This window comes from Pelodiscus sinensis, chromosome 13 (assembly GCF_049634645.1).
Source record: "Pelodiscus sinensis isolate JC-2024 chromosome 13, ASM4963464v1, whole genome shotgun sequence".
In the NCBI taxonomy this organism is placed as follows: Eukaryota; Metazoa; Chordata; order Testudines; family Trionychidae; genus Pelodiscus; species Pelodiscus sinensis.
The window spans coordinates 45,986,582-46,000,780 of NC_134723.1; the positions used below are offsets into that span (position 1 = coordinate 45,986,582).

A 14,199-nucleotide genomic window follows, 5' to 3' on the forward strand; every position below is an offset into this window, starting at 1 on the left:
CACCCATTAAAGATAATGCTTATTGGCATGGCTCGCCAAGCCGCAGAGAGCCCCACTGCCAGCCGCGCGGTTCAGCACGCTGCGCATGAGCAGACTGCGCTGCACATGCAGTGATCGTGCTGCGGCACTGTGCCGGGCTATAACCTACGCGCCCGTGGCGAGTAGATTACCTAAATTGTCAAGCCCTGCTTATCGATGAATCAGTTGCATGCCCAGTGTTCATGCTTCATTTCTGAAAGTTACATCATGCTCTTATTAGAACACATACAGATAAGCACATACAGATAAGCACACTGGGTTTGTTCTTATCAGGTTAAACCAGCTGTTCCATTTCGCACTGAGCAATACATAATCCAAACAAGCTCCATGTCCTTTTCGTTGAATGATATTTATACCTAACATGCGTCACCAAGTGACATAATTTTACACTTACCAATTGTTGTGGGATTCCTGTTTTCGCAGACAGGCCGAATTTCTTCCGAGTTGCCTCTGATCAAAATATTGATAGGTGAATACATGGATGTGGTATTTGAAATGGAGAAACTGAAGTTGCAGCCAAAGGTATCCCCGGAGATGTAATTCTGACATTGCTCTTGGTTTTTCAGCTCCTCATGCCTATAAGAATACAGTTTAAACGTACAGTTTTAACTTTGAGCAGTACAGACAAATCTGCTGCCTCTACCGGATAACTTAAATCTGTAAAAAAATAAATTATATGTTGAAAATCGTTTGTTCTAGGAGGGCAAACATCTCCCGGGAAAAAGAATTCCACCTCCGATGAATTCCCTTTGACTTTCCCCCATCCCCACAAGGGAAGTTAGTCCACGGTCCGACTGACAGTAGCTAGTCCTAGTCCTGCAATATACTAGATGTTACACAGGCCCCCACCCTTTTTAAGACACAACGCCCTTACTCCTAATATAATCAAAGTGCACACCCATGCCCCTCCTCTCCACAGCCATGATCCAGAGCCAAGACTGAGGGTGGGGGCTGGGAGAAGGGCAGACCCATAGGCCAAGGGCGGGGTTTGGACTAGACAGAGCTGGGCGCCGCTCCTTTCTTGCCCCCAACGAGGGCTGGCCTTGGCCCCACTGTGCCCTTCTTACCGTTCCCCTGCACCTCCTTAGGAGGACATGCCCCACAGTGTGGGCACCACTGTTATAGTCATCCAGTGTTTGCCTGATCCAGCCAAGTGTCCCACCCACCATACTAATTTCCCTCCTACCCCACCTGCCACCACGCGCAGAGAAGCTACCACACTAGGGGTGTGAAGGATGATGTTTACCAGTTCCAGTTAACCCCACTGCAGGAAAGGGGCTGCTCTAGTCCTGCAAGGCCTGCTGCAGCCAGGGACTGCTCTCCCTGTGCCCACCCCTGCCAATTCAAAAGGATTTTACATGCCTACACCATGAGATGGGGAAACAATCCCAGCACAGACCCCAGGGGACTTCCACAGGAGCTGGGTACTGCTACTGTAGACGCGTTCCCTTCTGTCCCCCCGTAGCAAGGAAAAACTGTCACAGCCTCTGGCACCATGACAGGAAAGCAGTGTCCATGCTCTGCCCACCCCTGTGCATACAAGGTGTGTATGTAGTCTCTCTCACACATGCTGTCACATGCCACATGATCCACCTTCCTGTGGCATGCCTCTCTCCTGCAGCCACCCTTGAATTTTCAGGGAAGTTAAAGTACAGAGGAATACAGAGATCTATTTATACTGGGTGCCTTCCTTCCAGCCGGACTCTACTGCAGCTAATCACTCTCTGCACTGGTACAAACTTGTTGCCAGCTAATAGCAACAACGTAAGCAGCTGGAAGGCCTTATAGTCACATTCATCCTCTATCCCCACACGGCCTGTGCAGGAAAGGACCGTGGAAGAGGGGTGGAAGATGCATAGCCATCTAGAAATTTAAATTCTTTTTTCCAATCAGGCCCCGGGCTAGATTTCCATTGCTATAAGTAAGGAGGGGCTGAGGTGAACCGTTTAGGCCAACATAAAGGTCATTTGTGCTTGTGTTTACCTTCACAAGCTGCACAAACTTTTTGGTATTTGCTGTCCAAACACAGCTGTAGAAAACGTGGTGAGCTTAATATCAGACATCTGGGGTGAGAAAGACGACTTTTCTTTTGTAGTCAACAGAAAGCAAGATGTAAATTTAATGTCAATTTAACCCTGACACGAACTTCGAAAGCTTTCAAAAATCTCTCTGCAGAAACAAACGCAGTCGAGCATTTCAGGAAAGACATCAATATCCGGGAGCGTGCACTGGATAGTGTGTATAAATGCTGGTGCCAAATTTTTCCTCTCTCCACAACTCTGCTGTCTTGTAACAGGAGACTATTTATCGAAGACAGCTGGCACGTGATGGGCAGGAGATGCAAAAAAGGTGGCACCTTGCTCTAACTTTCAGGAATAAACCAGTTCCTTAAAGATGGAAGATAAAACCAAAAGACTTTTTTTTAAAGAAGTTGCTGGGGCAGGGCAAATGCTTCAGATCAGCAAAAAATCTCCCAAAGAGCCAACGTCAGCAGTCTTCTGGGGTGTCTACGCTTAGGCTACGTCTACACTGCAGGCTTCTTGCGCAAGAACTGTTTTGCGCAAGAGTTCTTGTTCAAAAGGTCTTGCACAAGAGCGTGTCCACACGGCCATGTGCTTTTGCACAACAGCGTCCATGGCAGTGTGGATGCTCTCTTGCACAAGAAAGCTCTGATAGCCATTTTAGCCATAGGGGTTTCTTGCGCAAGAAACCCCTGTTGCCCGTCCACACTGCCTTCTTGTGCAAGAGCGCTTGCACAAGAGGGCTTATTCCTCATGGGGAGAGGAATAACCCTTGCGCAAGAAGCCCTCTGTTCCGACGCTGTACTGTAAATTTACTTGCACAAGAATGTGCATGCAGTGTGGACACTCCACAAGTTTTTGTGCAAGAACAGCTGTTCTTGCACAAGAAGCCTGCAGTGTAGACATAGCTTTAGGGTGTGGCAATGTTTCTGTTACACGGGACTCTCAGTGACCGTCTCTGTCTCAGAGCTTTGGGATCCTTCACAGCAACGGGGAATAGTAAAAATCAGAGTAACTGAGTGCAAAGTCAGAAGCATGCCGCGTACTATGAAAGCAGAAAAGCTCTCGGTCGATACAAACCAGTAGTGCAGCGTGTAGTTGGTGTGAGCGCTTGCATTCTGGCCAGGAAGCCACGTACAGACCATGTACTCCAAGTTGTGCCACGTGCAGTTTATGTCAACAGCAGCAGTACCTTCAGCACCTGCAATGCAAGTTTCACAGCCTCTTAGAAAGATGTTTCTACCAGCACATGCCTTTCAGTCTCAAATATCAGAGCGCCCCTTTGCTCAGTGAAGTTCTTAGCTGGTGCCATTGGCCACCTTCCCCTTCCCCACCTGGCAAGCAGAGGATGGGCTACAGTGAATGCCTTTAATACTCAGCAAGTGCAAGTCATTCCCTTGTACAGCATGGCCTGCCTGATACCGGAGCACAGCTCCTTCTAAGTGCAGGGGACCCACCAACACGTAAACTGTGGCTCTCACTGAGTCTGAACGACCACTCAACATTGTACATGCAGAATGTGCTGGTGAAACAGTAAAAACGATTCCAATAAAGGGTAGGCACTTTAGGAGGAGTTAAAATCCTTGGCAATTAAAGGAATCCTACTGCAACGGCATCCCAGCTGCTGCTATTTGAAGCCACCAATGTTTACCCATGGTGACTGGGATATCACAGTTCTTTCCATGTACTTTGAATATGGAAATAACTGGCTCTAGTCTAGAACACAGCAAACATGGGCTCAAGTCAACTTTTCATCACGACGGCTGCACTTCTAAGCATTTTACTGTATTCAAAACATCAGAAAAGTCACTGAATGGTAAAAACGAACAATTCCACAGCCACAGCGAACCGGGATGTTACTGGAATATCCTGGGTAGGCGGAGCAGCTACAGAACCAGGCTGTTCATGTGTCACTTCCCATCTCACACACAAGAAGTGGCACAATTGCATAGGCTGAAGAGTTGAAACCCAGTTTCTTCATTTGCACCAGCCACTGCTGTCTCCCACAGCATTAACTTACCACACCTCAGAGAAGAACTAACGGTGCCTGTGAGCCCACAACAATCCTCAGGCACTACATATACACATTACTTTCATCAAAAGCCCAGACTGGAAACCCCCTTCTGTTCCTCAACTGGTTTCTTCTGAGGCAGCAACTGCTTGAAGGCTTATTACCGGGAAATCAGAATTGTGCGGAGGGGACAGGTGCCTATGCTGCCAGCGTCTTCAACACCAAACCTGGTGAGCGCACTCAGCCCCGGTGGCTCACTTGTGCAGTGCGCCAGAACAATGCCTAGACCGCGCTCCTCAAACACTAAATCCCTTTACTTGCCGAAAGCTCCAGTGTCTCAGTGTCGCCCTGCAGCCTCGCCTTGCTTCTCCCTTGGCTGGCCAGCAGCAGTCACATGCTTTTTGCCTTCCATTAGGGTGGGGGGGAGCAATCATTTTTGGTGGGGGGCCACTCCCAGATTTTGTAAGTGGTCACGGGGGCTTGGGGCCTAGGATGGCGGTTGTGTGCAGAGGGGCACACGGGGCCAGGGACTGGGGTGCAGGAGATGGTGTGGAGAAGGGGGTTGGGTCAGTGGATTGGGGCGTGGGTGCAGGAGAGGATTCTGGCCTGGGGGAGGGGTGCAGGGTCTGGGAGGGAGCTGTCACCTGGCACAGGGGGTGCAGAGGGTTGGATGGTTACCCAGGTGCGGGAGGGGCAGGGGCGCCAGAGGCAGGCGCTGGCTGGGAGGAGTGTACCTAAGTGTCTCCGGGCCGGCAGGCTGGGCGCCCTGCCTGCTGCAGCCCCAGCACGCTTGGAAACGCAGCCTGCTCCCTCCACGACTCAGCTCCGGCGACAGGGGGCAAGAGGCTTGCGCTGCCCCAGTCGCTCAGGCCGATCTCTCAGCTCCGATTGGCTGGCTGTTTCCAGCCAACTGGCGCGGAGAGATTGCTGAGGTCAATTCTTATTGGCCGGTTGTTCCTGGCCAATCAGAGCTGAGAATTGGGCTGGGGAGAGCGCATGGCGCCTTCCCCCTCCCTGCAGAGCAGAGAGCAGGTCTGGGTTTTCAACCACGGCAGCAGCATGTGCTGGAGGGTCCCGGCAGGGGAGTCCATCGGCTGGATCCGGCCCCTGGGCCATATTTTGCCCAGCCCTGCATTAGGGTCACTTGCTGTCCTGCCCTTCTCCCTGTAGCTCTCTCTATTTCCAGCCCCAGCCTGAGCTCTGCCATACGGTCTATTACCTCTCAGTTCTCCTTACACCTTTGTCTTCTCTGACACTACCCAGAATGCACGTTTCCCTTTGCCTTTCCGCCCCCCACCCAATCACTTGTGTTCTCCTCGGATTCAGAGGGGAGAAGTTTAGATCTTAGTGTGTTTGCAGGGCAGCAGTGGTGGGCAACCTGTGGCCCATGGGCCGCATATACCCACTGGAGCTCCACCGCTGGCCCATGCCCCCCGTCTGCCCTCCCCCCCCCACGCCTCTCACACAGGGGGGCGCCGGAGCTCTATTCCCACTCCTTCTCCACCCCAGCACTTTTGAAGCACCATGAATCAGCTGATATGAGCTCTGCGAGACAGCTGCCCAGGGGGCCGTGGGTCGCACGTTGCCTACTGCTGGCTCATGCGGCCCACTGAGATGAAGGATAGCCACTTATGCGGCCCACCCACTAGTCTTGGTTGCCTATCACTGGCATACAGGGCAGGATTCATCATTACAGAGGCACACACGCTTTAAGAACAAAACGTATGACAATCATTTCCCTGTTGTAAGCAGTGTGATTGCATCTTGCTGATCCCAGAGAGACAAGGTGGTGAGCAAATGTCTTTGATTGGACCCACTTCTGTTGGTGAGAGAAACAAGTTTCAAGTTTAAATAACCCTTACTCCAAAGTGTGTGTCTCTATTCAACAGAAGTGGGTCAAATGAAAGACATTCCCTCACCCACCTTGTCCCTCTTATTTTTTTTTGCTAATTTAGGATTTCCCGCGTCTCCTGTAAGAGCTAATAATGTAAACGATGGGAGGTGAGAACTGTACAGTTTACTTTTAAAGTATATTGGGATGTACACAGATGCAGACACTTTCAGTTATGTTAGTATTTTACCATAGCCTTTCTTGAGATTCAGCTTTCTTGTGCTACCTCACAGAAAGCAGGATGATGTGTTTTCAGTCAGCGATAGAGAAGATAACAAAACGAGCTCAAGGTTGGGTATTAGTTTGGTACCTTTTGGTGAAGTAGAAATCATCACCCAGTCGCTTGGTTCACTAGCATTTTCAGCTTTGCATTCACTTCTCACTTTGAAATGAACCATCTCATTCAAGGATACATCTTCCTCCCGAAACAGTTTCCTAGACCATTCCTAAATGTGAAGAAAAAGAAAACTTTTAAATGCCAAGTAGATTAAACACCGAAGATGCAAAGACACCATCGTTAATGTAAAAACATCCGAGAACAAATCAAAAGGTTCTAGAAACAGGAACAACTGACGATGCTTAAAAATCCAAATTAAAGTCATTCCACAAAAACAAAAGATGATGATCTTTCAGTAGGCATATGCCAACGTAACATACAAGAAGAGAGTGTCACAGTCAAAATCCAATTTCTTGTGGACATGGATTGGCAACATATAGAAATCCAGAATGCACTACAGAGGAGACTTTTCATCCTAAAGGCAGTCTTCCAGATGTGATAAGGCAAAGTCAGGAAATGTTCACTGCCTCTGCCTAAATGGAGGAGTTTAAAAAAAGGGATGTCAATCCAGCACCTTTCACTACTCCACAGTCACACAAAGCATTAACGTAAGAAAGAGAATTCAAATCACATGTGAGAGAAACAAACAGCAGAAGAAATGTACACATAAGCAAACAATCACGGAACCGAGAAGCAAACAATCACGGAACCGAGATGGGAGCCAAACAAACATCAACATTCCAAATACAGCAGATTTGAATGCAAAAACTGCAGCCACAAAACAAACTTAGGAACTGGTTTCCCTTAAAAGCACCAGGATATCCTGGATTTGGCAGGAAGAATACTGCAATCACAGCTGGACCGTGCTGTAAACATCAGGCCATATGACCACCATAGTGGTCAGTAACCACAGAGTGTCCCCACGAGGTGTCCTTTCAGAGCCTGGAGGACTTGCATCACATCTGGTTGGGCAGCATCCAAGACACCATGACGTGGGGGCAGTTCAGGACAAAAAGATTGTTAAAATCTTTAACTGTGAAGCCTAGGACTATAACCGAGTTTAAAGAGAAGCTAGATAATCTCATGGAGGTTAGGTCCATAAAAGGCTATTAGCCAGGGGGTAAAATGGTGTCCTTGGCCTCTGTTTGTCAGAGGCTGGAGAGGGATGGCAAGAGACAAATCGCTTGATCATTGTCTTCGGTCCACCCTCTCTGGGGCACCTGGTGCTGGCCACTGTCAACAGACAGGACACTGGGCTAGATGGACCTTTGGTCTGACCCAGTACGGCCGTTCTTATGTAAATGTGAAAGTATATGACTAGCTAAACTTCTGGACTGGGATCCCACTTTGAAGCTCAGTTTTATGTAGCTTGAAGATGCAGATAGTGGTATGTATTAGGGGTGTGCATGGGTAATCAGTTACTGGGTAAGCATCATGCTTACTGGTAATGCTTACCATTTAACTGTTAACCCATGCCTAAGAGCAGCCCTCTGCCACGGTGCCGAGGGGTGCTCCAGGTCTGCCGGGCCCACCCCGCTGGGATTCAGCAACCTCACATGAGGCCAGCAGAGCTGAAGGAGCTCAGGGGGTGGCTCCAGCCAGGCGAGTGCAGTCCCTCACCTGGAATCTCGCTTAATCGGTTAACCCCAATGTTTAATCCGTTAACTGATTACACGGGATTTGACATCCCTAGTGTGGATAGGTTAGAATACCTTTAAAAGGAATACTTAATATAATGGAGACAGGAGTCTTTGCTATCATGCTGTTTGTTAATTATCAGTAGAGGAACCGACAGCCGCGCCAGGCTCTGTGATCCTGGAAGGGGCGGGGTCTCGGGTGGAAGGGGAGGGGCCGGAGGCAGGCTGCTGTCAGCGCTGCCTGGAGTGTGCCATGCTAGTCCTCCCAGCCCTTATATCTGCCTGGAGTGCTCCGATGAGGAATTAAAGGGCTCTGGCTGCGGCAGCGGGTGGGGGCACTGAGCCCTTTTGAATCGCTGGGTCCTGGGGCAGCTGCCTCCGTTGCTCCCCCTCCCTAGTCAGTGGTTCTGATAATCACAAACTATCCAATGCCGGAATGAGGCTGGCTGCTGCTTTTGAGCTCTGCGCATTGTACCACAAAGCATGGCATCACAACTTAAAGAGGTGAGATTTTTTAAGAGCAAACAACTCCTTTCCCACACCAAAAAGTACGTTTGGTTCAACCAAAATATTTTAAAATTGTGCAGATTTCACCAAATTATTTCAGTGAAAAAGACTCCAAAGAGTCAGTATGTTGTTTCAAACAAAAATATTTAACATTTTCAAATTGAGTTTTTCATTTCAAAATTTGCTTTCATTTTGTTCAAAAAGGCAAAAGAACGTAATAATTTGTAATTGTTTTGTCAAAAAAATCATTTCGTTTGTGGTCAGCTAAAGATAATTCTGTCCCCTCTTCTTTGTCCACCAAACTTAAACTTCAGAGAGGTAGCCAAGTTAGTTTGTAACAGGAAAAACTTAAAAAACAACAAATAGTCTAGTATCACCTTAAAGACTAGCAAAACATGTAGATGGTATAATGAGCTTTCGTGGGCACAACCCACTTCATCAGATGACCGGTCGTGCACAGGATTGCTAAGTATGTAGATCCATTATAAGTATATACCTTCCGAGAACAGTTACAGGTCATTGTATTTCCTTTCATAAGGAAATGCAAGGATAAATATTTACAGGAACACTGTGGAATTCAAAGAGCTGAAAGCAAAACTTACTGTATTTTCTTGTGGGATCTCATTAATCAAAATTTCACTGCAATATTCTAGATCACAGTCACTACTAATGCCCTCTGGATGACTCCACGTCCATTTCAGTTTACAGAGCGGGACATATGAATAATGTAGGTTGGATGGAGGCGGGAGAACTTTTTTTCCTATAAAAGCAAAGGAAAAAGCTTTAAATACATACATAATGCATGCTGTAAATAATTTAATTAGTGCTGGTAAAAATTGTCCATAAAGTCTATTTCGACAGAAATTTCATTTTAACAATGAAATTTCCCAACAAAAGCAGGCAGTTTTCTGGAAAACGAACCCCCCTTTCTGGTCAAAACAATGAAAACCCAAAGTTGTCAGGAGGAAACTTACATATTTTGACCCTCCTCCCCCAAAGTCTGAAAAATAAAAATTAAAGCTGATCAGAAAATGTTCTAAATTTCATGTACTGATGCTAAGATCCTACGGACGTTTATATTACAACGATTTAAAAATATAATCCGCTTCAGCTTCATAATCCTATTTAAATAAGGGATAAATAAATAAAACCCACTATATTTTTGTATTGCTCTTTAAACATTTGACAAAATTCTCCCTTTACAATGGTTCAGACTAGATTGTAAAATAACACAACTGACATACTTGCCCAACCAATGCTTCCTCTTACCTCCCCAAACCACATGCAAATCTGATTTTCAGGGGCTAGGGAGTGAGTTTCATACAAGCCTGACTGATCAGGTGGGCAGGCACACACAACACCTCCTTCAGGAACTACATTTTTGGTCAGGTTTTATCCAGCATCAGCCGAAGGCTTGCAGATGGCTGCTGATGTAAGTTTGTGCACAGCGGCTGAAAGACGAACTATTCTCTGTCATCACCCTCACAGGTCTGCCCATCCCCCATCCAGCCACCTAATTAAGCATTAAACAAAACCGTGGGCAATTACACAAATACTTCCCTGTGAGGCGATTACGATTACTACAAACACGTGCTAACAAGTGTACGAAAGGAAAAGAAACAAGCTATGGCATCTAACAGTACAAGCAAGCAAGGACAAAGAGGGGAAAACCTGGTTCATCAAGAAAAATGACTTGGAAGATGATCAAGAGCACAAACTATGCCGCACTCAGAGTCTCAAGAGTCATCAACCCAATTATCCAGGGGCAGGGAGGTCTTTTTGTATAAGGCAATTCTTTATTATATCCAATAGAACAGGCATTAAAAAGGCCCAATGAGATTGGTTTCTACATGGAAATTAGCCATCATGATGTCAGCTGAATAAGCAACACCAGCATTAAGATGGCTGAGGGAAGAGGAGGGGTAGATAAAATGGTATCACAATTAGGTCCTTACCAAAGTCAAGGTCCATTCTGGTCAGTTTCAAGCCATAGGATTTGAAAACTGGTAAATTTCACATTTTCAGACATTTAAATCTGAAATGTCATGGTGTCGTGACCACGGGGATCCTGCTGTGTGAAGGAGGTGTGGTGGGTGTTAGATGGGACGGCTGACCTTTACATAAGTAACAGCTGTCTGGAAAAGGGAGTAGATGGTCTTCAGTGCAGACTGCAAAGGGTCGATTAGCAAGGCTGTTCAGCTAGAAGATTGTGGCTGCCATCTTAGACTCGTTGACTGGAAATCTCCACAAACCAAGGGAAGTGGCCAGAGCATATGTGTCGTGTCTGAATGGTTCTTCCATTTCCTGCAGAGTTATCCATGTTGGCAAGAGCTGAGTGGCCTAAGCTGACTGACTTTGTTCCCAGTTCCAAAACCACATCTTGGCTTCATAGGGATAATCTACAACTTGGCGAACAGTTCTACACGCCAGGCCACATCATACGTAGCTGAATGATCCACCAAAGAGAAAACTGGTGCTTGGCCTCTCTCGCAGGCATCTTTGGTGCCCTATGTAAGGTGCATGACTTGAGCTTGGATACACCATCCTCATACATAGCCAGCCTGAATGAAGGACGGTAGTGATCAGAGAGTCATGTTGGTTATGAGGTGCCTCTGTTTCTCCACAAGCTCCTACCTGACACAAAGGAGAGAGGTGGGTCATTAGTTCTTGGGATCATCCGTTGGCTCTAGTTTTGGAACGCTGACGATCTTCACTCTGCACCATATTTTTGGGATGTAGTTGTCCTGGAAACACTGGAGGCAGAAACGAAACAGCCAACGTTTGAAGAAGGGACTCCATAATCCAGACCCGGAGCCTTTCCAGTGTCAGTAAGTTTTATGGTCTGGTCCAGCTCTTTGTCCAAAAAAGGAGCAGTCACAGGGTACACCGCTCACAGCTGTCACCTCCAGGTCTCTTGGAGATTAGCTCGTGAGCAAGGACGACTGGTGAGGGGTGACACGGTGAGGCCAATGGCCATGTGAACCCCTCCCCCCCAACCTGGGGAAGGGCCCCTCCACCCTAGGCTGTGCCTCTCTTGACCTTCTCCTCTTCCCTGTCCTTGCTCTGTCCCCATCCCATCTCATTCTCCTCCCCCCAACGATGTGGCCCAGGGCCAGGGGTCTGGTGCTGGCAGCGACGGTCCAATCCGCCTAGCAACAGGATGGGGAAGTGGTCCAGCACTGCCCCAGCTTGCTCTCCTCTCCCAGCCACATGGCTCTGCTTCCTGATGGTGAGTCCAAGTGCAGTCCCGCCTCCTCCCCTGAATAACGAGGCCAGAGGAGCGGAGGGAACTGGGACTGCATTGCGTTGCTTTCCCGGCTGCTGTCAGTGAGCACCCAGGAGAAACCCCTGCTGCAGGCACCAGCTCTTCCCCCCTGCCAGTTGTTCCCGGGGACTCTGGCCCTGTTGGCTGGCCCCTTGCCCCTCCTGCCCATGTCATTTAGGTTAGGTGCCCTGGTTGCCCCCCATATGCTGCCTATGTGCATGAGGCAGATGCTGTCTTCTGCGGTTTGCACACCACTGCTCCGACCCTCCCTCTGGACTGCAGCCCCTCTCACTCCAGGAACTGCAGCATCCGCTCTTCAACTTAGCCCTCTGACTTCGTCACCCAGTGCTCCCTCTTCTATGGTGCAGTCCTCTGAACCCTCTGGCACTCCCACACTTCTAGTTTACTGGCTAGTAGGAAAACCCAGGCCCCCACTCTTCTCTGGGTGCCAGTCCGGGGACCCTCAATCCAGCAACTCTGGTCTTTCCACTCATGGTGCCTTCTTTGGGCTGCTTCTGACCACGTCGGCTCCCCTCACCTCTCTCTGTATTAGCTCTAAACCTTCCTCCCAGGAGTGTCTTCAGCCTCCAAATCCTCCTTCCTCTTCCCAAGGAAAGGCTGACTTTTTCCAACAGCTGGCCCCTTCTGTTGCTGATGTATAGACCTCCCTGCTCTTCCTCTGGGAGAAGCCTGTGGAGTTAATTGGCCTACCTAGCCATCTCAACCTTCCTCCCTTCCCCCCCATCACAGGAACCATCACATTTGAATCCATACGAGGAATGTCTCATCTTCAATGTGAGCACACAGCTGAAAGCCTTCTCCAGGTTCTAAGCATGTCCTTAGCTACGAGCTGGGAGGTGAAAGAATTGCAGTAATTCCTTTTTGCTGAGGATACAACTGATTTTAATTGTCTGCCAAGTTTTCTGACTAGAATGAGAAAATCCAGCTTTGGGATTCTCTTCCCCCATCGATCATGTCGGGTTTGATCCAGTACTTGAATGAGATCCTTATTCTTATTAATCGCTTTCTGTGTTGTTACTAGCAGATCTGAATGCTGGCAAAGCTTAATGGCCTCTACGGACGGATTTCTTATCAGCTGCCTGGAATAATTAGCAGAAAGCAGGGGTGCCATCAGGGGGTTGAAGGGCTCTAGTGTTCCCCTGTATTTTGTACTGGGGTCTACTCAGCCTAGCTCCAGACAGAGCTATCTTAACTGCAACACAGCCTGAGTGTGGTATGTGAGCAACTTGGAAGCTGGCAACAGCACTGCCTTTGTGACCGGGAATTTATTTCTAAACAGTCATTACAGTAAATTAAGGATCATTAGATGATCTGGAAAGCATTGCCAGGCACTTCCAATTAAAAGATAAGAAACAAAGGGTAGGAATAAATGGTGAGAATGGAAATAAATACATCATGATGTGCAGTGTCTGTACTGGAGACCAGTGCTGCTCAACACAGTCATATATAAATGATCTGGAAAAAAGGGTGAACAGTGAGTTGGCAAAAGTTGCAGATGATACAAAATTTATTTAAGATTGCAAAGAGTTACATGGGGAATTCACAAAACTGGGTGACTAGGTAACCCAATGGCAGATGAAATTCAATGTTCATAAATACAGAGTAATGCACATGGCAAAATATAACCCCAAATATACAAAATAATGGGGTCTAAATTAGCTGAACCCATCAGTAAAGAGATCTTGGAGTCACTGTGGATAGCTGTCTGAAAATATTGGCTCCATGTCTAGTGGCAATCAAAAAAAACAACAAAAAACCCCCAACAGCCCAACAACACCTAACGGAATCTTGTGACTTACTAGGAAAGAGATAGCTAATAAGATAAACAATGCCATATGGCCTCTATATAAATCTATGGCATGCCCAAACTTTGAATACTATGTGCAGATTTAATCACTCCATCTCAAAAAAGATACACTGGATTTGGAAAGACACAGAGGAGCAAGGAAATTATTAGGAGTATTGAACACATTCCATATGAGGAGAGGTTAAAAAGCCTGGGACTTTTTAGCTCAGAAAAGATATGACTAAAAGGAGGATACGACAGAGCTATGAAATCATGAATGGTGAGGAAAAATTGAATAAAGAAGTGTCATTTACTCCTTCAAATAACATAGGAACTAGGAATAGAGAGGTAGCCGTGTTAGTCTGATCTTGATAAAACAAAAGGAAAAACTATGCAGCACTTTAAAGACTAACAAGATGGTTTAATAGGTGATGAGCTTTTGTGGGCCAGACCCACTTCCTCAGATCATATTCTGGAAGAGAATTGGCATGACCATATATACCAAAGGAATACAATGAAAAAAGTGAACACATTATTAAACTGACAAATTGGATTTAGAACAGAAAGTGGGGGAGGAAGAGGGAGAGAGGGAATAGCTGTTTATAAGTCAATGAGTGGCTAATCAGGGGTGATAAGTGGGGAAGCTGTCTTTGTAATGTGTAAGGTAATTAGCATCTTTGTTAAGGCCCATTCGGAAAGTGTCAAATTTAAGCATGAATGAAAGTTCTGAAGTTTCGCTCTGTA

At 47.2% G+C, this 14,199-nt stretch overlaps 1 protein-coding gene across 5 annotated transcripts in view; it reads right to left on the reverse strand.

Annotated features, from left to right (window-relative positions):
• The window catches only part of IL13RA1 (interleukin 13 receptor subunit alpha 1), a 39,300-nt gene that overhangs the window by 12,760 nt on the left and 12,341 nt on the right, over positions 1-14,199 (reverse strand). For 4 of the 5 annotated variants that reach the window (XM_075941162.1, XM_075941159.1, XM_075941160.1 and 1 more), the window contains exons 2-5: positions 8,986-9,143; positions 6,273-6,408; positions 3,141-3,261; positions 434-615 (exon numbers count right to left, since the gene is read on the reverse strand). In XM_075941162.1, the coding sequence (XP_075797277.1) occupies positions 434-615; positions 3,141-3,261; positions 6,273-6,360 (391 nt within the window). In that variant the 5' untranslated portion in view covers positions 6,361-6,408; positions 8,986-9,143. Of the gene's footprint in view, positions 1-433; positions 616-3,140; positions 3,262-6,272; positions 6,409-8,985; positions 9,144-10,338; positions 13,893-14,199 lie in introns of those variants that run through there. The other variant, XM_006135316.3, reaches the window with a different exon arrangement.